The sequence below is a fragment of the Oryzias latipes genome, chromosome 23 (genome assembly GCF_053564925.1).
Source record: "Oryzias latipes strain Hd-rR chromosome 23, Olatipes_Hd-rR_3.1".
Lineage (NCBI taxonomy): Eukaryota > Metazoa > Chordata > Actinopteri > Beloniformes > Adrianichthyidae > Oryzias > Oryzias latipes.
In genome coordinates, this window is record NC_136259.1 from 6,589,626 (window position 1) to 6,615,743 (window position 26,118).

Consider the following 26,118-nt stretch of genomic DNA (forward strand, 5'->3'; position numbering starts at 1 on the left):
CAAAGAAACAGAAAAAATAGCAAACTTAACTAATGCTATGTACACAACAGGCATTTTAAATGCGTCCAAGAATGCGCTTAACATGGGTTCTTGAATGTGCTTTTAGCAATTAGCTAGGTTCACACCAGCCGCATCGACTCGTGTTCAAGCAGCCACTTTCAATAACAGGTCTACGTAAGTGCGCATCAACCTGATTTTCCGGTTTCCGTGTCCAGAACGCTCACATTCTCGCATCGCTACCCAAGTTTTTAAGTCAGGTCGTGGGTTCTACGTACAGAACCGGTGTTCATTGATTACGCCCTGGACGTTCTACTGGTTGAACTTCTTGGCTGCTAAAACGTGACAATACTAAACTGTGATCACCGAGGGACGATTTGGTAGTGACGTGTAGGTAGCTAACCGTTGTTAACAAGATCACAAAGGAGAAATTGAACAATTGAGGTTTGCGCCTGGCTGGAATTCTATGACACCATTTATGCGGAAGAAGCTTTGAAAGACAATGCCTGGAACAAGATTTGCAGGATTTGCACCACTTTGACTTTTGACATCAAGCCTCAACTGTAGGAGGTGAACAAGCACTAGTAAACAGTACAAAAACGAAGGAAGAAGAACCTTCTCCCTGCCGTGTCCGCTCTGTGAACACCACCAGCTAAATGCGTGTTCATGAAGCTGGGTATAGCACGCACTTGATCGCACCACACGGCCCGGTATGTAGGCACCTGGTGTTCACGCTGGACTGTCACTACCCGATACTAGCTTATGTACTCACAATTGGAAGAGGCTTGGTGTGAATTGTCTTATCAGGCAATCTTTGAGATTTTGCTCCAGGCTATTTCTTTCACGGCTCTATTTCGAAATAAGACTTGGTGTCATAGAATTCCGGCCGGGTACAAACCACAATTACAAATTTGTCCTTCATGATCATTATTCAAACGGTTGCCACTGCTGTGAATTAAAAAGGCCGCTATCCATACGTTACTACCAAAGCTGAGTCCCTTACTGGTCACCTGGTTTAACTTTCAACATGCCTTTAATGGTCGCGTGTTTTGTGCGTAGAGCACGAAAACGGACTTAAAAACTCGCGTAGCGATGCGTGAACACAAGAGTTTTAAACGCCATTACCCGAAATGTACTTATTGGAGTGTTTACATAGACTTTTAATTATAAGTGGCCGCTTGACAGTGTGTTGCCAAGGCTGGTGTGAACATAACATCAAAGAGTAATACCATAAGTAGTCAGTGGCACACTTTTAGGTAAGATTCAGTCCTGTTGAGGTTACAGTCCTCAAGCATCATGCAGTGAAGTGCAGCACCGCAGGCTTTCTTTGGATGACATGTTGATTCAAATCTCTGTGGGCAAAACTGATTCTCTGCTGGAAAAAAATTCCTTCAACATTCAAGATTTCAGTTGTTTTTTGGTTTTTTTTACCTTCAAAGCTCTGACTTTGATTTTTCATTTTCTTTTTGTTTTTGAGCTGGTGCAAGAATGATGTGGAGCTCCCTGATTCAATCAAGTGACATCGGCTGAGTAGTGATGAAGGTGAAGAATGTGGAGAACAACAGGACCACAAAGCTGCATGGCTCAACATGCCCTCAACCTCAATAGATGACCCCCCCACCCCCCACACACACACCCCCAGAGTGAATGGTGAGCAGAAGAGCCACCTCTGATCCCTTTCAACTTCTATCTCAGCTGGTGTTGATTACACCAGACACCCAGGGAGCGGCAGGGAGGGAGATTCTTCTTCTTTTTTTGTTTGTTTTGTGTTTACTAGCGCTTGTCCGCCTCCTACAGTGGGGCAAAGCTTGATGTGAAAAAGTCAGTGATGCAAGTCGCACAAATCTTGCTCCAAGCTTTTCGTTCTCACGGCTCTGTTCGTATAAATGTTCGTCTTGGTGCCATATTCATCTGGTCGGACACAAAACGCAATTATTAATTTGTGATCATGATTACAAAGGTCGGTACTTCCGTGTTTTGAAGCGAGTCCCTGATTGGTCAGAGTTGAACCTGGTTTGACTTTCAATGCGTGCGTTTTGTACGTACATCCTGAAGACAGACCCAGTGACGCGTGAACGCCGGAGCTTTGAATGTGGAAGCCTAAAACGTGCAAATACACATGTGTTAACATATTAAAAGTGGTCGCTTGAATGTGGGTTGCCAAAGGCCGTGTAAACATAGCATTAGGACTGGATGTCATTGATGTCTCTCTACCGTTTCCATTTGAACTCACTTGCCCTGGTTCCCACTTTTTCCTCACCTGCTGCATTTCCAGTGCAGATCCTCTGAGGTAATATGAGGTGAAGTTTTTATTTTTTCGTTTTCAACTGGCCACAGGCTCTACTCGCCTGTCTTCTCAGAGGTGAATCCACAGGCTTTCTCCTTTGCTCCACTGGTAATGATTTATTCATATCCACGCTGGAGCATTCCCGCAGTCCCTCACACCCCCTCCTTATCCCCTGCAACCCCCCCAAACTCCCTAATGAGGAACGCAGAAGATGAAGAAGTGCAACATAAAGTGAACACGCTTGTCTGCTTTTTAATTGAAATTATACCGTGACAATTATTGTGCATAAAAGTGGACAGGGTGAACAATGCGGCTGCAGATGCCCCGAGAATGGGATGTGTGCGCAGCCAGCAGAGCGCCCCGGACTGCTTGCTTTTTTTTATTTTTCAGGGAACATCCATTTATAATTTACCATACACACTACAAAGGTGGATGGGTATGAGGGTGTAGGAGCCGCTGATGAGACGGAGGGGGGAAAAAAAAAAAAGAACTATACTTTTTGACACTTCAAAGCATTTTAATGCACCATTTGTTGCATGAAAATGAACACACGTCATCACGGTGGGTTTGTGTAGCTGAATACACCCAGGCAGGCAGGGGAAGGTGAGAACAAACACAGCAGGATAAAAGACTTCTGTGGATGGATCACATTTTGTCGTTTTCATGAGCGGCAAGGGAACAAAAAACACTTGAGATGCGAGGTGCACTCACCCAAAAAGAGACCTTTGCATGTGGGAAGCCGGTCTCTTTTTCAGCATGTTGAGGTTTTGTCATAAATGTGTATCTCATTTCATTTTTTTTTGTAGTCTTTTGCATTTTTAATGCATCTACTGCCCTGAGAGGAAGTCTGTTATCAAGAAAGAACACTTGCAGGACTGTGCTCCTAATCTTTTTCTTTTTTCTTTTGCATATTAAAACTTACAAAAAACACACATATTTTTGAATGAGATTTTATTCTGGGGCAGCTCAGAAAAGCATCAAAACGTTGCTTCTGTCAAAGTCAAATCAAATCTTTCATGCCCCCTACAATCAACCTTCAGAAAAACACACTCATTCAGGATCCTACCTCCCTACTACATGTACCAGAATGCACTGCTCTGGGTTTTGATTGTGCGGTGAACATGCATTCATGTAGCCTCGGAAAAATCTCTACTCAAATCAAAGCTGACCACTGTGGACGATATTATAAACGAAAAACAGCAATGACTGGGAGTTAAAAACTTTGCGTTTTTGGAGACATTTCTAGTGAAATTGATGAGACGATGTAACTTTTTTTTTTTTACTTGTGTTTTAATTATTCTTCTAACCGTGGTGTGCTGTAACCACTTAATGTGGTTATGTTTCACATTAAAATAAAATTAAGCATAAATTGTGCGTCAGACGAACGCGAGGAACAGATTTTGTAACCACATATTTCTTAATATTATACATTTATTTTATAAATTAAATGCAAAAAATCAACCCCTGACCAAACAAACAAACAAACAAACAAAGAAACAACAACCAATCCGTGTTGACAAAACAATGTAAAGAAAAAAAATAAATATTTGGTTTTTATTTTTGACTAAATTACAATGTCAAGATTTGAAGCTAACTTACGATGCTTTAAATTTAAAATGGAGGATGGGATTATATACGTTTGCTTCCTCCTACTCCCTTTCAAGCAATCTATTGAACTTCTGGTGATAATTTTAAAAGTTAATAGTTTAATTCTGTCATGTTTTATTTACAAACGAGCAAGTATGTTAATGTTTAAGAGTAATTCCTGAATTAATTACTTGGAGAACATGAGTATTTTCCAATCAATTTAACGACTAACCATCCTGTGTTTGATAAATATTTATATGGAAATAAATTCTGTTGGTTGTCATGTTTATGCAACTTTTTTTTTGATTGATTAAAATAAACAATTTCCAATCAAATCAAAACACAACATTACAACGTGACTTTTATTTATGATAAATCTGTTTTCTAAATTCTAGGACATAGTTTCTGCAGAGAGGCAGGAGTTCATTAGAAATTCACCTCTGAGTTGTGGGCAGGACTGTTGCCGTAGAGTGAGCCCGACACCACTTCCCGTCATCCATCTTTTTACACGCTCTTCTGCTAGCTTACAGCCCCTTCCTTACAACCCCAACCTAACATTAGCGGAGCAACAAAAATGGTGAGCAACATCCAAGCTGTCCAGCCGTACAATTTTTGAGCCAGATTCCAGCTCAGACGAGGATAACAAAGATGTACGTGGATCTAGTCGTCTAGTAGTGGATGACTCAGAATGGAGCGCAGCAGGGAGCTTATGGTCTACCCAGCGTGTTTTTTACATCATATATACAGTCTTTTTCAACCAGAATTTTCCTTATTTGCGACGATTATATTAAAGAAATACATAGAAATGAAACTTTGAGCTTAATTACATTATTATATGTCCTCCATCATCAGAAAAATGCAACAAGAAAAAGTTAAAACCCACACACAAAAAAAAAACAAAAGATAGAAAAAACAATTTTTGTAAAAATTAAGTTATAACGACACAATTTTCTTTTACAAAAAGAGTAAATAAAATCAAATTATTTCGTTTTTTTTGTAGTTATTACTGGAAAACAACTTCATTGAGTCAAACTGTATTTACACCTCAGTAACAGAATAAACAGATTTTCAAACCTAAAAACAAAGTCTTTATAAAGGCTGTATACATATCAATCAAATGTTTTAAGTGACGTTTTAAAACAACTAGTTTAAAAAAAGGTGAAAATTGAAAAAAATTCAGGTTTCCAACTGCCCATGAACGCATCACGCCTCAGTACCGTTGCGAGCAGCAGCCGCGGCGGCAGCGACGCCGCTTTCTCCTTCTTGTAACCTAAACAATGCCTCGTACAGAGCGGAGCCACGCACACCAATAGAATGCGTTACACACACCGCAGAGCCCGCATTTCGCTGCTATTCTGACTTATTAAATGCGCCGACCGTAAGCATGTGGATACCTACGGAACAGGAGAAATACGGCGTCGGTAAGTTCACATTTTTGAACCGTTTATTATTATTATTTTTTTGGTTGTAAAAACTCGGTTCGCAGCCCGACTGGTGGTTGTGCTTTGAAGAGGTGAGCTTGTGCTTGGGGTGGATGGTTTATTTGATTTTATTTTTTATTTTGTAGCTCGAACTTGACAGTGGTTGATTTTATTCACGCGAAATTAAGCGGCAGCATCTTTCCGAAGCGCGTGCGTGAATGCCACATTTACAGCAACGTAAATGTCCGACCTCTGCTTTCCTCGCATCTGCTTTGGCTATTTTTTTTTTTTTTTTGGCTCATTGTCACAGTGTGACCTGTCGAATCCCATCTCTGTGTTTTTTTCTTCATCTGAGATATTGTTTCATTCTAATATTACCCCCAAACCTGTATTATCTTTTTAAAAAAACGACCCCAAATGATCACGTGAAGGCAGCTTGGGGTCGTTTGGGACCCGCAGAGGTCCTGGAAACCAGTGCATCCTGCGGTGCATTGTTCCAGACAGTCGGGGGGCTCGGGATCAAAAACACCGAAGTGAGACAAACAGCACGAGCGCGAGCCAAATGTTGCGAGAAAACCCGCGCGCTCCTCATCCTGTGGTGGTAGTTATTTCCTCTCTGGCTGTTGTAGTTTTTTTTTTTAATATACTAGTATAAAGGGGGAGCTCATTGAGTCCCGTCCGCTGAGAGGCTTAATGTCCCATAATGCCATTCCCCCGGGATTTCATCCTGCTCCGTATGTGATGCTGAGGCCCCCACATGCCACAGCAGTCCTGGGGAAAACAAGGCTTTTGTAGCATCTGCAGGTACAAGACAAATGTCAAGTCACAAGTGCACAAGTCAGGTCTTGGTTCTTTAGTCGCAACCCTAAGTGTGAGTCTTTAGTAATAAGTCCAACTTATATTGTATCAGCCACCAACAGTATCAAGGTATTCGTGGTTGGACACGGTCTCATTCGAGGATTAAAGTCTGTAGTCCCAAGCTCAATTCACAAGTCCATGTCAAGACTGATGTCTTTATTCAGACACATGAAGTGCAAGTCTTCAGTTACAAGTCCAATTCATGTCCCAAACGTTTTATTCAAGTCCACAGTCACAATTCTAAGTCACATCTTTGGTCACAAGTTCAGTTTTATGTCTCTGGTCTTTGACTATGACTATGAGTCTTGCACTTGAAACTTTGAGTTTCAAGTGCAAGAAAATGCTCAAATCTTTAGTTACAAGTACTAGTCGAAGCTGAAGTCTTTAATCAAGAGTACAAGTCATGGCTCAAGTCTTAAGTCGCAAATTAATTTGATGTATTTGGTCTTTGTCTATAAATCCAAGTCAAGTCTCTGGTCACAAGTGCATGACATTGTTCACATTTTTTGCTAGAAATCCAAATCAAGACTCAAGTCTCTAGCCGCAAGTTTATTTTTATCTCTCTGGTCTTCGATTATAAGTCCAAGTCTAGTCTTTAATTACAAGTACAAGAAAATGTTCAAGTCTTTAGATACAAGTACTAGTCAAGGCTCAAATCTTTAATCAAAAGTAGGAGTTAAGGCTAAAGTCTTTAGTCGCAAGTCCATGTAATGTTTTTGGTCCTTGTGTATAAGTCCAAGACAAGTCTCTGGTCACAAGTGCACAATAATGTTCAAATTTCCCAATAATGTTCAAATACAAATCCAAGTCAAGACTAAAGTCCCTGGTTGCTAGTCTTTAGTCACAAGGACTAGTCAAGTCTAAAGTCTCTTTTTGCAAATACATTTCATGTCTCTAATCTGTGACCATAAGTCGAAGTCAAAGTTTAAAATTTTTGATGTCAAGATCAAGTCATGGCTCAAGTCTTTAGTTACAAGTCAAATGTGTAACTGTTTTTTTTAAAAGTGAAATACATTTTTCGTCTTAAAGTGAAACAAACTGACATCGTTCACAAGTCTTGAAGTTCACTCCTCAAGTTCTCTCATACAAAGGCAGAGTCTGATTCAAGGACTCATCTCTTCTTCGCTTGGCTTTGAAAACCTTTCAAAATAACAGAACCATCATCATGAAAAAAAGTCATTTTTGTATGCTCTAGTTCCACTCTGTACCAATGCTGTTGTGTAATAAGACTATGAATAACACAAAACGTTCCTCACCGTTCCACCTCTCCACAATGCCCAGAAGGCAGTGCGGCTCCCTAAATCTAGAACCAACCTTGTGCCCCTCCCTCTGGTCACCGTCTGTGGTCAGGTCACTTGATTGCTTTGCAAAATTTTCCCCTGATGTGGACTTGTTTCCCTTCCTCCTCTATTTAAACTCCAAACATCTGACAACTGTCCCTTTGCAGTCACCCTCTATTTAATCCTGTATTGGACGGAGTCCTCTCCATGCCTAGCCTCTATATTTTAATAGGGGCAAATGGATTTATTCCATTTAGCTACTTAAACCCACACCATGCTGTCAGAGTTCACTTGGCCGGATAAAGAGGGGAAATTTATTTCCAAAGCTACACACTAGCCATTGTCCCCAAACTGCTAGATGGTGTCCGGTTAATTAGATTAAACTTCTTTACCCATTTTTCTCCCTGCAATAACAGCGGTAAAACTCTTTTAATTGGCTGTGATTTATTTCTGACGGATTGGCAGGACTTTGGTTCTTCTGTTGCTTTTGGAGGAAGGAACAAGGGTTTTTTCTCCCCGTTATGAAATTCTAGTTTCATTATCCGCGACACGCAGACACAATGAAAAAGGGTCCTTTAGGCTGAGGTCAAATGGGTTGACGATTAGTTCGAGTCTCTGAGAGGACTTCATTCATTTTGTTGGATCAAGTACATCCATAAGCTGTTTGAGGTTTTTTAGTGTTTCAATGAGCAGGACTGTTGGAGTCAAACTTTTCAGCAATTTGTTTAATTTTACTTTGAAAAGCTTGTGAAAATAAACTGTACAGAGAAACATTACCTGTAATCATAGGGGTGGAAGTATCACCTGCTGTTTGATACTACGAAAATATTGTATCTATTACAGAACTTAGTGAGGTTGTGTGTGTAAGTACAAAGTTATAAAAATCTGAATCTTGAAAAATTGCATTAAAAGATTAGAAAAATAGATGGGTGGAGTAGTTGAAAGCAATCACCCACATTGGTAGGAAATACTAGATGTCGCAGTTCCTTAAAAAACCTGTAGAGGGAGGCTGCAGAAGGGAGCAATTCTCTCTCGACTCCCATGTTAAAAATGTTAGCTTTACACCTAAAAATATAAAGGTATGTACAATCTGGTTTCCGAATCTTTTTTGATGATCTTTTTTTAGAGCTATTTTTGATTACAAGGCAGGTTTGCCAATGAGTGAAACCCAACACAGCTACAAGCTTTACTTTGTCCCGCCTACTTGCCATTTTCAAAACTTTTTTGGACTTGGGAGTGGAATTTCAGTAAGTGTACCTGCCAACACTACAGTGAGGTCAAAGGTTATCCCTCCAATGTATTATACATCAACGTTTAGGAAACTAGCATAAAAAATTGAAAGTTTGAGAGAAAGATTAGTGAAAAGAGAATAGTTCAATCTGGACAAAATCTTAAATTAGCCTTTACAGAAGCCCAACATTTCCAAATTTCCCCCAAATTATGATGTCATAATGAAGAAGAAGAAGCGTTATTAATCCAGAAGGAAATTAAACAGTGGCCAGCTTCTTGCATTCACCACACACTATAAAATATACAATAAAAATAATAAAGCCGTAAAAACACCTATTCAATTCAATTCAATTCAATTTTATTTGTATAGCCCAAATTCACAACAACAGTCGTCTCGATGGGCTTCACACCTATATTGAAATCTATTAGTTAGAAATAGTAAAATATTATTTAAAATATATAATATATCCATAATATATCCATATTTAGAAATTAAAATCTAATACAATAAAACCATAGAAATGTCAAAAATTAAAATTTAATGAGGTTCTCAACTTTTGAAGCTCACTCAGGGAGCTGTACTGTCTTCTAGCACGGGGGACAAAATACTTTCTCAGTCTGTCTGTGGGACAGTAGTCTGCTGCTGAACACGCTCCTCTTCCCGGTTAAGGCCTGGTGCAGCGGGTGTCAGGGATTGGTCACAATGGCCCTGAACTTAAACAAAGTCCTCTGCTCCGCCATGTCCTTCTTTGGGGCCAGTTTCAGTCCAACCACGGAGCTCACCTTATGGATTAATTTGTTCAGCCAGTAGATGTTCTTCTTACCAGCACACCACACCATCGAGGAGGGCACTTGCTACCACAAACTGATAGAACATGTGCAGCCGTTGGGAGCAGCTGTTAAATGAGCGCAGCCTTCGAAGAAAGTACAACCTCTTCTTGTAAAGGGGGTCTGTATTGGTGGTCTAGTCCAGCTTGTTATCCAACACAACCCCCAGGTACTTATAGGACTGTACCATCTCCACCACACTGTCTCCCTGTATATGGGTCGAGGTGTTGGAGGCTGTGTCCTGAAGTCCAGGACCATTTATTTGGTTTTCTGGACATTCAGCTGCAGCTGATTCTTTTGCTCCAGGCCGCCTGTACTCACTCCCTCCTCTCCCCCTGTTATGCAGGCCACAATGGCTGTATCGTCCGAGGGTATCCTCAACCGTTTCCTTAAAGCTCTCTCTGGCTTTTCTCAAACAGTTCCTCAATTTTGTCTTTACCTTTCTCATCTCATTGATCATTTTTCTTCTTTTTAGTAAGAACCCTCTTCACTCACCTAGTGATCCAGGGTTTATTATTAGCCAAACAGTGCACTTTCTTTGTGGGTACAACAATGTCCATGCAGAAGTTCATGTACTGAGTTGCTCCCTCAATGTCCTCTCCATAATGGTCCAGCACCAACTTCCAGTCAGTGCTTAAAAAATAGCCCCTGAGCTCCTCCTCCGCCCCAGGTATCCACCTCCTCACTGTTCATGTTGTTGCAGGTTGCCTCTTCACTAGGAGTGTGTATGTAGGTTGTAAGTAAACCAGGACATGATCTGATTTGCCGGAGGGAAGAGACGTGGCTTGATAAGCATCTTTGATGTTGACGTAAAACAAATCAATAGTGCCATAACCATGAGTGGGACAGTATACTGTACATATTGATGCATGGTTGATAGCGTGAAATCCAGGGGGACATGGTTAAAGTCCCCTGAGATGACCACGAGTGCCTCCGGCTACCGCGTTTGGAGCTCCGCCACTGTGTTAACCACGGCCTCTGTTTCCATGTAAACACAGACAGCCAGGACATGCGTAAGCTCCCAACGTAGGTAATGCGGACTGATGGTAATGGCTAAAAGCTCACAGTCTCTGCAGCATATAGTCTTTTTCATGGTAAAATGTTCAGGGTTACACCACTTATTGTTGATGTACAATATGAGGCCACCTCCTTTAGTTTTTCCGCAGGTCGCGGTGTCTCTGTCAGCTCGTACAAACGAGAAACCGGACAGCACCACATTGATGTAAGGTGTGTTAGCTGTTTGGCAAGTCTCTGTCAGCATAAATAAGCAGCACTCTAGTTTCTTTGACTCCCAACCAATGCAAACGGTTCATCTGTCTTATTCGGTAAGGCGTTTACACTGCCCTTAATCATATAAGGAACTGATGGCTTGTATCTCCGGCTACGTTCCTTTTTGGCAAGGGTCTTTGCTTTTAACTTTGCGCCGGCTCTGGTCCCTCTGTATCTTCTTCTCAACTCTTTGAGAATGTTCTTGTTTGAAACTTACTTTTCTTCTTTATACTAAATTTTAGATTTTTCTCCCCAGCTAATTTCTGAAATCATCATTTACTTACTCCTGAATCTTCTATAGCATATTATTATCATGTCTTTCCAATAAGTTTAACTTAACAGTAGAATATCTACCACCTCTACATATTAATACCAGACAATCAAGTCAAGGTTTTAGTTATTTTAAATGTAATTTTCATCAAGTATTTTCAATTAACACTTTGTCATTTCTTAATAGAGAGGCTGGTCGACTAAAATGAGCGGGAACTTATTTGATCCTTGCAGGAAAATTGGATCTCCAGCCAAATAAGGATAAAATCAGAATGTCCTCCTAATTTGAAGGCTGCAGTGTTTGATGTCGAATCTCGGGTACTTGGGGACGATAGATGCTTCGACTGTTCATGAAACGTGAATGGACCCAAAGCAAACAGATATCATAACCTCCATTTGCTCACGGCACCTATAAACCCTCCACTGGACACATTATTAACGCTTAAGCGCTTTTAATGACGATGACTTTTAAGGTTTTATGAAATTATGTAAGTAATTGATCCTTAAAAAAGACATTCCAGTCTTGTGGTACTAAGGCATTTGAATTAACAAAGAGGGAGAATTATTTGTACATCAAAGACACTCATTGAAGATGTTTACAGTGTTTACAGACATAATATTAGTGTTGAAAAGTAGTTCATCGAAAGTAGTTGAATAGATACACAAAAAAGTCAAAATGTTTCTAGAAAATGTCTTTCCAGTGCTCTGTAGGCTTATAAAATATTATGTAGAGAAATTGCTGCACATGACACAAACACACTTTGACTCGCTCACTGATTCTACAGATCACTTGCGGCTGAATTTTGCCATGTTTAGAGGCAAAAGACGGCAGACACAGTAAGACTCCTTTTTCTCATTAAGGCCCTTTTGATTCAACCGATCAAGCATGTCATTGCTCATCATAATTTGGACAAGTAATTAAACCAATGAAACGAGCTGCTTCTGTTATGTTTGCGTGCCAATTGAATTCCCTGCCAGTGGTGGGTTGGAAAAGCTCGATATAGCCATTTCTGTGGAGAAAAACAGGCCAGTGGCATTAGATAAAGGCTGGATGAAGCTGTGGGTTGGATGGATCTTCCTGCTTGATGGCTGATTGAGACGGTGGACCAACATCCAACTAGGGTCTCTTCTGTTCTCCTTTGGTATACTTTTTTTTTTTTTAAACCTCCCTTGGGATGATGTCGCTGAGGTTGATGGGATGCTGTGGGCTAGAGGGGTGGGCCAAAGGTGGTGGCGCGTGTCAGGGGTGGACTCATTGTCTGGGCGTATGCCTTGCCTTGTTACCCTCAAATTCACCCCTCCTCCCTTATATTATACTCCACAGGGGATTAGCAGGTTGTTTGAGAGGGGGCCCCGAGGCCCATTCCACCATTATACTCATGATTTCTTAACGCCGCTAGCTGCAGGACCATGGTAAGGCTAAGCCTACTGGGTTGTAATTGGTTCTTCTGCAGAGATTGAGCCCTTTCTGTTCTGTCTGCAGACAAAAAAATCACCCATGGAGAAGGGCAAAAACCAAAAAGCCTGTTATAAAAATGATATAGAGTACGAAGAAATAGTGGTCAACTATCAAGCTGTGTCAAAGCTGTTTGATGGTGTACGCTCCACATGGAGGTCAGCAAAATCTACCTGGATTATGACACATGATGATGGGATTGGTGTACATTTCATTCACCACTAAATTACAGTATGACGACACCCATAAACATGGATTGAGCCATGACGGAAGGCGTTTTATGGGTCATCTCTTATTAACGTCACAGTATTCTTATAATTAGCTATTTTGTTTGGATGTCATCTTTATATTTCAACAATGCTTTTTAAAAGCAATATTTTTTTCCTTTTGGGAAGGTATAGCATTGAAGATGCTGATTTTGTTTAGTGCTGTCCCATCACATTGTTTATAAACTTAACTTTTGTCAGAGAACATTATTTTTCACCATTTTTACTAATAGTTAACCAAATTAAGCAAATTTTGAATTTTTTTTTCAACGGAATACTGTGAAATTTTAATGCATGCATCCATCTTTAGAACTGAACAAACAGATATAACACTGGCTACAAACATATAAGGGATGTGGGCATGGTTAGCAAAAAACCTCCTTTGCTAAGGAAGTCCAAAAGTTTACTTTTGCCGATTCTTCTGAAACTTGTGTTGATCTGTTCGGTATTCCCAAGCGACCAAAACATATAATGGTTGCTATGGATATGAAACAGAAAAGCCGCCATTTAAAAAAAAGGTCATTTTACATCAAGCTCTTACCAGTATTAGAACCTTAGGCAATGTGCTTTTCTCAGTCAGTTGTTGATGCTAATTGCAATGCTAACACTTTTAGCCACATTAGCATAACTAGCACAGTATTCTTAGCATCTTAAGGAATGTGTTTTTCTGAGACAGTTAATGATGCTGATAGCAATGCTGGCACTTTTAGCCACATGGAGTCACATGCAGCACAGACAGCCTTACAGAAAGAAAAAGGGGAGTTGGAGGTGGGCACAAGTGAGGTCGGGCTAAAGGTGGGTGGTGTGAACAGCGGGAAGGTGGTGCGGAGAGGCAGGCAGTGAGGGCGAAGGGGGGTAGTGTTTGCGGGCCATACAGAGATCTGTTTGCTAGTAGGGTTGAGCCAATTAGCAATAGCTAGCACAAAAAGTTAAGCTAATTCAATTTGACCCCATTGTTTTTACTTTCTAAAATATTTTGACAACAAATTTAATGTGTCTGTTTGAGTATTTATAGCCTGAATTTGCTGGTTGGTTTGGCGAATAAGTAATGTTAATCTGATGCTAATTTGATGTAAAATGTAAAACTTTATCCCAGAGAATTCATGTTTTGGAGCAGAATTGTGTATTTCTGCTTCTATGTTGATAATTTATTGTGTAGTATCTGTGTTACACCTCAGGCTGTGCTACTGCTTTCCCCCCACCCCCTGAACACAAGCCTCTAGAAAATGTGTCCCCCCCCCCCCCCCCACAGTGGAGAGAAAACAGCAGTTTTAGCTAATTCTTGTTGTATTTCCATCAAAGCGTGTCATAGACCTTTTCACCACACCCTCCATAAATCATGTCAAATTGTCAACAAAAAAAAAAGCTCTCAAAAATGCTTGTTTCATACATTATAGAGGCCTTAGCTTCTGAAAGCGAACAGCCAAAGCCAAGGAACCATTGTATGTTCCCATTCAGCAAGCCTTCACAGAAAATGAAGACCGTCTGGTCATCTAATTTGTTTTGTCTGAATGAAAATATCCTACCTACTTTTTTTTCCACACACAGAGATAGTCTTGTGATGCCCATTGGATCGGGTTGCCGTACAAACCAATATCCTGTAATTGCCTGTCTCTAGCCATGTCTAATGTGGAGACAGGCAACTGAGTGGGGGGAGGCAAAGAAGCAAGAAGATTCTCCCCAGAATGGCTGAATGATTATCAGCTAAGCTGAATTTTTAATGACCCTTATTTCAATTTGGCTTGACATGAAATATTTGTTTCATTGGCTTGTTTGGCTGGGAACTGCTAATGTCCTTCTTACAGATCGAAAGAAGATGAGGATGTTTCTTTTTTTTTTTTTGCAGTTTCCAAAGGCTTAGAAAATTACAAATCAACCCCCAAAATTGAAGGCAAACAACTCAAATAATCCAATGAAAATAATGTTTTAACACATTCTTGTGGCATTTTTCTCTATTTGGAGGCCATATATATATATAAAGAAAATTAGCTTTAAATTGCATTTCTGAGTGTTTTGTTATTAAAATCATTGTGAATAAGGAGCAGATGAAAAATGCAGTTGGAAAAAGATTGTAACAGTGACGTAGACGCTACAATCGATGGGCCACAAGCTCCTTGCTCCGCTCTATTCTAATGCATCCAGTTGTAGACAAATATATCCATGTGTGTCTTCAAAACTGTAAGGCTGGATAGCTTAGATATTGCTCGCTATTTCTCCGCTAATGTTATTTGGGGGTTTTATGGGGCTGTAAGCTAGCTGGTGAGAGTGTAAACAGATGGGTGATGGGAAGTGGGGTGGGCTTATTCAATACCAACATGAAGGAAGGAGATGCCAGTGGGATCCAAGAAACCAAAAAGATACTAATATTGACTCAAAAATATTATCAACAATAAAATATAACCCATTCCTGCTTACAGATGAACTTCTGATACACATCTGCCACTCTGCAGAAAATATGTCCTAGAAAATGACATGGGTGATTTGATCTGGCCTAAAAACGGCGTAGTGATTATTAAAAGACCACTAAGAATGGTGAGAATATATATCAAAAGATGATCAGAGTGGATTTTAAACGAATAAAGACAAACACTTGCAAAAGTACTTGTTTGAAAAACTAGACTAGGTTTTGGGGGGGGGTTAATTTAAAGAAAACTGGTGATTTTGAAGGAAGTCTGACGGGATCATGTCTGTACCTACTCTTTTCTCGATATCAGTTCTCAGACTCAGCATGAGGGAGGTTAATTGGAAATATCTGATTAGAAATCCAGCAGCTTAGCTGATCAGGAGCACCCCCGCAGTGCAGGCAGTGGAGCTACGTGATGCAAGTTCATGCACCCTTTTTCCTCTGTGAGGTCTAAAGGGGAAGTGACTGATGTGCCATTTTTGTATATGAAGCCGTCTGGCTGGCGGAAATCTTTGTGATTGACAGGTGAGGAGAGCTGCTATTACATGGAGTGACTCTTGTTTTTTTGTTTTTGTCTTTTTTCTCGTAGAGCCAGAAACCTAATAGCTTACGTTGGAGTGGCATCAGTTATCAGTGGCCTGAGGCTGTGATAGAGGCTAGCATGTATCGACCACAAAGGAAGTGCTCATTGATTTGTGTGACCTAGGGGATCAAAATTACATCTAAGCTTTGGTTTTCAACGTAAGCATCACTTTAGAGAGATTTTATGGAGATTTAATGGAGAAAATATTAACACGTCCATTTAGGTCCAGGCAATTCAGGTGAGTGTTTCATTCGACCGTCATGACGCATGCAATGTGAAGTTAACAACAACAACGGAGGTCATCCAGCAGCTCATTTTTCTGGTTTGACCGATTCCTGGTGCTTCATCAGCAGTGATCAAAAATCCCACACCATCACAGCTCTAGTTTATATCTTGTGGGACACCAAAAAAAAAGGGACTTCTCAAGTCCCAATAGCAGGACCGTTGAGGTCAGATCTTACGGGTACTGCGGTCTTGAAGAATGTTGCCCCGGGGCTCGTTCAATACCGGGGCTCGGGGCAACATCCCTAGAAAAAGGGCACGGTGGAGAACAATCACTGAAGCCGTCGCTTTGCATATAGCCAAAGACATGGTACCCATATATTACCGTGGAGAAGACAGGGTTTATTAATTTAATTAAAACCTTAGACCCCAGATATGAGCTGTATTGTTAATCCTTTAGAAAATGGTGCTACTCTCATGGTGAATGTTTGTCTCCTTTTAGTCTAGACAACAAAGTGTGACTCAAAACACAGCTGGGACTTTGATTCCAAAAGTGTGTTCATTTATTTATTATTTATCCCAGAAATGGGGGTTACAGTTGTCTGCCGTTTTTGCTTTCCTTAAGTGTGTTTGGGGGGGTGGGGGGTTGGGGGGGTCGGTGTCGGTAAAGAAATCGGAAATCGAATTATATATTATATCGATTATATATATAATCGGCCTGCACGGTGGCGCAGTGGTTAGCGCTCTTGCCTCACAGCAAGAAGGCCTCCGGTTCAAGTCCCGGCTGGGGGACATGAAAAAACAACATCAACGGGGGTCCTTTCTGTGTGGAGTTTGCATGTTCTCCCCGTGCATGCGTGGGTTCTCTCCAGGGTCTCCGGCTTCCTCCCACCGTCCAAAAACATGCTTCATAGGTTAATTGGCAACTCTTAATTGTCCCTAGGTTTGAGTGTGAGAGTGAATGGGTGTGTGTTTGTGGACATTCTACCCTGCAACAGACTGGCGACCTGTCCAGGTTGTCCCCTGCCTTCACCCACAAGTGGCCGGGATAGGCTCCGGCAGGCCTGTGACCCCAAAAGGGAAAAATGGTTAAGAAAATGAATGAATATAATCGAATTATACATATTGCCCAGCCCTAGTTTAAGGGTGTTCTCACACAGCAAAGCCAACCATCTAAGTAAGTGAACCCTAATGGGATATAAATGTGAAAGTGCCTCCACCGAGAAATAACCCTAAATTTATTTTTGATGGGGTTCATTGTTGATGAGTGGTAAATTATGAAGCTCAATTTACATAAAACATGCACAATAGAAACAAAATAAAAACCTTCGGGTAAGGCAGTCTTTCATTTGCCCTTTTATTCTCTTAATATGTCCTCCTGCTGTTTTCTCCCTCATCATCGGGACACTCCCTCACTGAAACCATCAGCACGTCTCAACCCGTGTGATTGTGTTTTCCTGGGATTAATCCATTCCAGTGTTTCACAGCCCAGGGCAATACATCCGTGCCTGGCCAGTTAGCCAGCTTCTAACTAACTTCAGTGAGTTAACTTCGCCGGTGCGGCGTCCTCGTCATCTCTCTACGGATCCTCTTGGACTTTACGGCTGCTATGCATTATATGCCGGGGATTTTACCTGCTGTCTCACTGCTCTTCATCTGGACAACTTCTCCACAGACTATCTGGATTTTACACGGACTTGTAAATACACCCGCTAGCGTTAGCCCAGCGCTAACTCCGGTCTGCCAGAAGAGCATGTTTCTGCAGCAATACTCCACCTCTGCTCTCTGTTTGAACAACTGCCGCCCGCCTTCTCATGAAACTGTTTCACATCGCCGTCTTCAACACCGCGGGTCTGGACGTTCATTTTCCTACAGTTTGGCATCCCCGAATAGTATCCCATCTCTCTGGTCATGTCGCCGTCCACAGATTTCCCCTCTACGTCATCACAACAAAAGGCATAGGAATCTTGCCAATCTGCGTCCCCTCCCTCGTCACTCTCAGCCAATCACAAAGCAGCGTTCTGTTAAACTCTGTCTTCTCAACACCCGCTCCCTCAACAAAAAGGCTCTCATCTTAAATGAACTTATCACGGACAAAAAACTTGATTTTCTCTGTTTAACTGAAACCTGGCATAAACCTCTGGATTACTTCTGCCTCAACCAAGCCACTCCTTCAGGATACACCTACATTGAAAATGCCAGCACGGATGGCCGTGGTGGGGGTACCGCTGTCATTTATAAAAAGGACATTAAAATCACTGCCATCTCCATGCCAAAAACAGACTCCTTTGAACATACAGTCTTTAAACTACCTGGCCCCACCCCCCTTGTCACCGCTGTAATCTATCGACCTCCCAAACCAAACGCCACTTTCCTCTCTGATCTGACTGATTTTCTGACCCAACTCTCTGCCATATCACCATCCATCCTCCTTATTGGTGACTTCAATTTTCATATTGATGACTCACAATCTAAACCTGCCTCAGATTTCTTTGATTTACTGCAGTGTTTTAACATCATTCAACATGTCGATTTCCCCACTCACATTCATGGTCACATTTTGGATCTCATCTGCACAGCTGGCATCTCGGTTTACAATCTTTCCAGTCAAAATCTTCATATATCCGATCACCTAGCCATAAGCCTGGACATTGAATTTTCTCTCCCTGCACCTATAATCAAGCGTAAAATAACCTTTCGTAACCTCAAATCTGTCTCTCCTGATGTACTGTCAGCCTCCCTTGCTGCTAAATTGTCCGTCTCTCCTCCTCCCCAGTCTAACAATCCTACCGAACATGTAAACTTCTACAACAGCACCCTCTCCTCCTGTCTTGACCAGTTGGCTCCCACTAAAACGAAAAATGTTTCCTTCACCCACACAGCACCCTGGTACACCACTGAACTCCGCACCATGAAATCCCGCAAACGACAGCTTGAGAGACTACATCACAAAACTGGACTAACTGTACATCTCCAGATGTACATGGATTTCACTCACCAGTACAAGAATGCCCTCAATACTGCCCGGTCATCCTATTTTTCCAACATCATTCATACCAACTCCAATAATCCAAAAACTTTGTTTTCCACCATAAACAAAATCCTGAAGCCTAATGATAACTCCTCTACATCTTTTACCGTGGCAAAGTGCAACTCCTTCCTGTCCCACTTCCAATCCAAAAGCGACACAATCTACAGCTCCCTCACTCCAAATCCAGACCCCCCTCCAGAAACTTTAGCCCCTTCCTCCAGTCTGCAGCTCTCTGAATTCTCTCCAGTCTCCTCTGTGGAAATCGGCAAGCAGCTGATAGCTATCAAAGCCTCCACCTGCACTCTGGACCCCATTCCCTCCACATTGTAAAAGGTTGCTGTCCTATCATCTCTCCACTCATCACAACAATAATTAACTCTTCACTGTCCTCTGGTACTGTGCCCCAGTCTCTCAAACTGGCAGCTATAACCCCCATCCTGAAAAAACCTGGCCTTGACCCTGACAATATTGAAAATTTCCGTCCCATCTCCAACCTGCCATTTCTGTCCAAAATACTTGAACGAGTGGTTGCCTCCCAGCTCAAATCACACCTAAACTCAAATAATCTGTTTGAACCCTTTCAATCTGGTTTTCGGAAACAACACAGCACTGAAACAGCTCTGCTCAAAGTCTCAAATGACATCCTCCTCTCCTCCGACTCTGGACAGCTCTCCATCCTCATTCTCCTGGACCTCACTGCAGCATTTGACACCATCAGTCACTCCATCCTGCTCTCCCGTCTCAAGAACGGTCTCAACATCACCGGCTCTGCTCTATCCTGGCTTCAGTCCTACCTCACAAACCGTCAACAGTTTATCAAGGGAAACAATTGCTCATCCTCCACAGCTCCTCTGTTGCAAGGTGTTCCCCAAGGCTCAGTGCTTGGCCCACTCCTCTTCATCCTTTACCTCATTCCCCTTGGTGACATCATCCGACAACATGGATTAAATTTTCACTGTTATGCTGATGACATACAACTATACATCTCCACCAAATCCATCAGCTCCACCACTTATTCCACACTCACCCGCTGTCTAACAGACATCAAAACATGGCTTGAGCACAATTTCCTCAAACTCAACTGTGATAAGACCGACATAATCATAATTGGCCCCAAAACCATCACAAAATCCATACAAAATTTTCAGTTAAATTTCAATAACGCCACGCTTTCTTCGTCACCAGTCATCCGCAACCTTGGGTTTCTCTTTGACACAAATCTATCACTTGAACAACATGTTAATCAAATCACTCGGTCCGCCTGTTTCCACCTGAAAAATATTGCCCGCCTCCGTCCATCCCTCTCCTTTGCTGCTGCTGAAACCCTCATTCATGCTTTTATTACCTCCCGATTAGATTATTGCAATAGCATACTCCTTGGTACACCCTCCAGAATAATAAATAAGATGCAATACATTCAGAACTCTGCTGCCCGTCTGCTCACACACACCCGCTCCCGTGAACACATCACCCCCGTCCTTCAAGACCTTCACTGGCTCCCCATCGATCAGCGTATCAAATTCAAAGTTCTCCTCATCACTTTCAAAGCCCTTCATAACCTGGCCCCACCATACCTCACCGATCTCCTCCAGCGTCACACCCCTTCCCGCTCTCTGCGCTCGTCCGATGCTAACCTTCTGTCTCTCCCCTGTCGGACCAAGCGTCGAAATTGGGGAGACAGGGCCTTCTCCATTGCTGCTCCAACCCTATGGAATACTCTGCCCCAACATCTCAGAGACTGCACTGACCTCCCAGTTTTTAAAAAATCACTTAAAACTCATCTATTTAAAATAGCTTTTAATCTTTAAATCTGTCTTCTATGTTTTTAATAATTATTTTATTATATTAGCTCTGTTCTTATTAACTGTTTTTGCTCATGTGTTGTAAAGCGTCTTTGTGTGCCATTTAAAGCGCTATACAAATAAAATTTATTATTATTATTATTATTATTATTATTTTGTTGCTTTTTATTGTTTGGATTTAAACACAACATTTTTTCGATGTGGGATGGCTCCTTCTCTAAATGTTCCGTCTCTAAAGTCAAATCATCTTTTTTTTTTCTTAAATTTTACATAGTCCTTTCTAAATAAAAGCATAAAAACTTGTCCTACGGATGAACCCTTGTGTCCCTAAAACCAAACTGGGGTCCAATTATTTTATGTTTTGTTTGTTTTGATGACTGAAAAACTTTATTCGGGTTAACAAAAACATGGTAAATGGATTTAAGAGACATTCCACTGAAAGTTTGCCCCAGGTTTTTACTTGCAAGTGAAACAAAACTTTTGTTTTTACCAGAGTTCATTTATCGGCCCATACCAAAGTCTGGATGAATTTTCATACCTTCCCAGACAAAAATCTTTTGCAACATTAAGCAAATCATATTGGCGACCAATATTTTTTACTTAATAGAACGTTATCTTATAAATACAAAGGCAAAGGACAGAACTTTTGGACTATAAGCTACACCAGATTAGAAGGCACGATATCAAGACACGGGTCAATTTTTGTACAAAAGACATATTAAGCTAAACAGAACCGTCAAAACCTTATCCCTCCGCTGGGCCTCAGACAACGGTGTCCATGATGTTCCAACAGTCTTTCGAGCAGTGCGGCTTTGTAGTTTACCAAAGTCGTACTAAAATTGGTTCCAGGTCAGTAAAAACAACCAGAATTCATACACAAGTCAACCTTGGGAATTATAAAAAAAAAATTTGGGGGGATTTATTGTCAGAAAAATACAGTACTACATTTTTGTCACCGTAGTTGTTCTTTTCCGCATACCCTAATAAAGCTTTATCTTTTAAAAAAAAAAGTGCAAATCAGCTTTACACTGGATTTCCAGATGTACAGATGTTCTACACATGATCGTCCAGTGAGATATATTTGTGACTTAAATTCACGCGCATTGAACGTGCTAAGGACTGGATTTGACCTTAAACTCCAGATCAGCTCCTCTTAAAAGATTTGCTGTCCAGCTTAGGTCACTTAGGACTCTGTTAAGAATGATCAGTCCAGCGAAAGCCAGGATTAGCGGCAGAGACGAGAACAGGAAGGTAGCTGAGAGATCTGACGGCTGGTGGCACCACTTCTGGGTACACAACGCCTTGAATTCAACATTTTACTACTTACTGTTTCTTTCATTCTGCTTTTGTCCTAAAGTCAACTCATAAGTATTTTTGTTCTCCTTTCTCGGCCTCCATTGATTGCATACTCCTCTAGAATAAGCTGTATTCAGAGACAGCAGGTTAAAGTGTGATAACCCATATCTTCTTCCTCTGTCTGCACACTCATTCCCCCCCCCCCCCACTTCTGTCTGGTGCTGTGGCGTTTCACCTTTATCTCTCTCGCACATACATTCCTTCCTCCCTTCCTTCTCTCAATCCATACTCACCTGCCCCAGATCTCCCCAGATACTGCAACGCACACACATCTAATGGTTTCTATCTGACGTCTGAAGATGATGGAACACCGCAGACGCCCCTCTGGCTCTGCAATGGCGCTGTGGCTCCGCACAGATTTTAGAAGACTATTTGTTTTGCTACCAGCCGAGCTCCCTCACCGGATCGATTTGACATGTTTCCTCCTCACAGAAACACAATTTTAGGATGAGACTTTCTGCACTCCATAATGTCTTTGCTGGTTTCACACGTTTTGGAGATAAAGGAGTTCTTTGCTCTTGTTGGGTCTAGATTGATTAAGGTACACTTTAAATCTATGAGCTACAGCAGCACCTCGTCTTTAATCTCTTTTTTTATCGTCAGAACATAACCACACATGACTACTCAGTCAGTCTTCTGGTTTCTCGATGTAGATAAAGAAGTTTTTTTACTTTAAAAGTCGATTGTGGCTTAATATACTGTATCCGGGAACTACATTCTTTTTGGAGATAACATGATGTTTTTGAATTACCCGAAACTCTGGAATTATGGGATTATCAAATTACCTGTACATGCTTCACCGTTTGAGACTCTGCCATCTGTAATCAAGCCCCACTGGGTGATAAAAAAAAAGTGTTTTTAAATTAAAATAATTTTTTTTGCCTGCAATATCGGGAATCAGTTCATTAAATCCATTCAACATATCCTGTTAAGGGACTTATTCTATTTCTTTAGGGGAAATTACTTTGCAGTTAGTTTTTATTGGGAGGGGATTTTTCAAAATGGAAATTTTACCCTACTGAGTTAAAATGTTAGTTATGTTGAGTCTTTCTTTCGTTTTTTTCCATAAAAAATTTGGTTATTTAATTAATTCCCAAATGGTCAAATGTTGAATCACAAAAATGGTGGCATTTAATTGGATTATGGTTCCATGAATTGTTGTGGCGATTTTCATCTATTTTCAGTAACATAGTTTGATGTTAAATCACCCAAAAAACACGTTTTAACTTCATGTTGTTTCACATAGCTTGAATTAACAAACCTAAAGCCTAGTATAATCTTGTGTTCCTTGTGTTTCTTTGTCTTGGAATAATGTTGATGATCATGTTCTGTGTTACTTTTGAAGATCCATCCATTCTGGTGGGCATAATTTACTGTAGTTTTTTGGATAATGAGGAATAATCTTTTAATTTTCTCAAAAATCAAATGTACGTTTTATAATCCGATGCACCTTATGACGAGTTCTGGTAGTTTTTATTGACTTGGTACCAACAACCAGTCAGTCTTTTGCTGCCTCTTGGCCCCTTTACGAATTCTGTGTAGTGTAGTGGTACCACAATTTTTGACTGTTTTGATTCACTTAATGTTACCTATAATCCAATGTGCCTTATGGTCCTAAAAAATATGGTACATCAATTTATGAAGATCACAAAAATTATTTTCCCCATGACGTTCTAAATGTTCTCGTCTGCTAAAGTAAAAAAAGCAAACCAAACTAAAAATAAAAAGACTGTTTTAGCCTTAGAGGTTTAATGTTTTGATATTTTAGTGGACTCAGTCTAGAAAGCTACATTTCTTACCTTTCAGACAAAACAAGTCTGTTATTTTTAGGTCTTCCGTCTGTGTTCTGTCCTTGAATATGCTCTGTTTTGGAGAAGGTCTAACCAAGAAAAAAAGCAACAGTGTAACTTCAGTTGTGCTCTGTTGTCTGTCTAGTCAATTGGGTTCATTTTTATGTGTGGTGAACAGAGAATTGAGTCAAAACATCTTATTTTTTTAGGTATTGAACGTGGGAGCTTATGGCCAGAAGCATGCGTTCTTTATGATCTCATTATGTTCTCCAATCGTTTTAAAGCGTTCCCAGTGTTTCTTTTAATTATGTCGATTTTAGCTAATATACATTTTCTTTTCTAGGACACAGTTTCTGTAGAGCGGCAGTAGTTCACCTTTGAGTTGTGGACGAGACTGTGGGCATGAAGTAAGCCCGCCCCCACTTCCCGTCACCCATCTGTTTACACTCTCCTGCTAGCTTACAGGGTCTCACAACCCCAACCTGCGTAGATTGTTAGATAAACTGCGCACATCGACGAATTAGGAATGCAAGAAACACTGCGCATATCACGCATGTATCACGAAAGACTGAAATTTCATCCGTTGTGCAAAATATTAGCAGTGGCGTGCAGTTTTGAACCAGATGCTAGCTCAGACGAGTTAAAAACAATTTTTATCAGGGTGAGTCTTTAAGTAGATTTGTGGCAGTGATTGATCACAATCTTGTTGGTTTTCTCCCAATTTCTGTAGAGATAACAGTCGAATGATCAGCTACTGCTTGGCTGATGTCTCTCCAACCAATTCTTCTCTAAGGTGCTCCTATTTCTTTCTGCACGTCGAAACTTCCTCTGCGGTTGAAAGCGGGATTGCACGGCCTCTTCCTTTTGCTCTTTGTCCCTCTTAGAGCTCGTGTGTTTGAGCGACCTGTTTCCTGCTTTAGTCGGGCCATTAAGATGGTGGTCTAGCTGGCTGTTGATTGTGCGCCTGCTGCTTACCATCACCGCTCGTCCGCCTATGCTCACTTCTGTCAGCTTCTCTCACTTCCTCTTTCTGCACGTAGAGGCCAAATGACCAAGCTGAATGTCAGGGAAACTGAAAAAAAAATAGTTTATTACACTTAAACATTTTTTGCTTTTCAGCCACTTTTGTTCATATCTTACTTACAAAAAATAAAAAATACAACTCGAAACAAGTGGACAAAGAAAGAAGGTGCTACCCTAAAATAAGATTTACTTCCATCCTGACTCCAAATTTCAATTACTTGGAAGGCGGCTGGTTTTTCCCAGAAGTTCTAGGATTCTCATGAATTCCTTAATTAATTGTGTGGGTGTCTTGGAATATGATTGTCTCAGAGAGTCTGTTTAATTCATCAAGTTGACTAAGCCTCCAACTGCGACCCTTCCATCCTCCCCCCTTTTTTTTTGCCCTCTTCCAAGTTCTGCTCGTTAAAAGTGCTGCCTTCAAACCAACAAAATCAAAATCTAGATCCTCCTAAATTAATAAGCATGCATACGAAAAATGAGGGTGTACAGCGAATGAATCTGAAGTTTGTCTGAGGGGAGAAGGACCAGCAGTGTCCTTCCTTTTTTTTCCTTCCTCTTCATCATTGATTTGAATGGGGCCTTTTCAGTATTCCTCCAGCAACACCAAAGGTTGGCAGTGCAGTGCAAAGCAAGCTTGATTTGCTTTGTTTATCTGCTTCTTTGTGGAAGATGCTCTGCAAATTTTTTTTCTCAGCCTAAAAGGTTGTTTTCGTCCGCCTTTTGGGTATTTAACACTCTAAAACCCGCGTCACACATCCACTAATTACATTTTGCGCATTTTCTACAGAGGAAATTTCAGTCTTTTGTGATACATGCGTGATATGTGCAGTGTTTCTTGTATTCCTAATTCGTTAATGTTCACAGTTTATCTAACAATCCAATAGTAGCGTCAAGGGTTATGGCTAACCTTTATGTGAATTTGGTTTTAAGGGTTCAAAATTTTTAGTTGGTTGAGAATTACGCAGTTTACGAATAATTAACGCAGTTTTCACGCAATTTTTATGTAAATCTTAAGCCATTGTGCGAGATTCTTGTGAGATGCAAATGCAAATTTGTGGCTTTCCACTACCGGTCCAGATGTGTTTAACTGACTTTTCACGCATTTACCATAGATGTATAACTTTTATATCACGCATACGGCTCACATATCACATTCAA

The 26,118-nt window shown here is 40.9% G+C and overlaps 1 protein-coding gene across 6 annotated transcripts in view; it reads left to right on the plus strand.

Moving 5' to 3' along the window:
* The first annotated feature begins 5,067 nt into the window (after positions 1-5,067).
* dock4b (dedicator of cytokinesis 4b) overlaps positions 5,068-26,118 on the plus strand; it is a 152,670-nt gene continuing 131,619 nt past the window's right edge. For all 6 annotated transcript variants that reach the window (XM_011490916.4, XM_020714319.3, XM_020714318.3 and 3 more), the window contains exon 1: positions 5,068-5,292. In XM_011490916.4, coding sequence (XP_011489218.1) covers positions 5,256-5,292 — 37 coding nt within the window. In that variant the 5' untranslated portion in view covers positions 5,068-5,255. The remainder of the gene's footprint in view (positions 5,293-26,118) is intronic.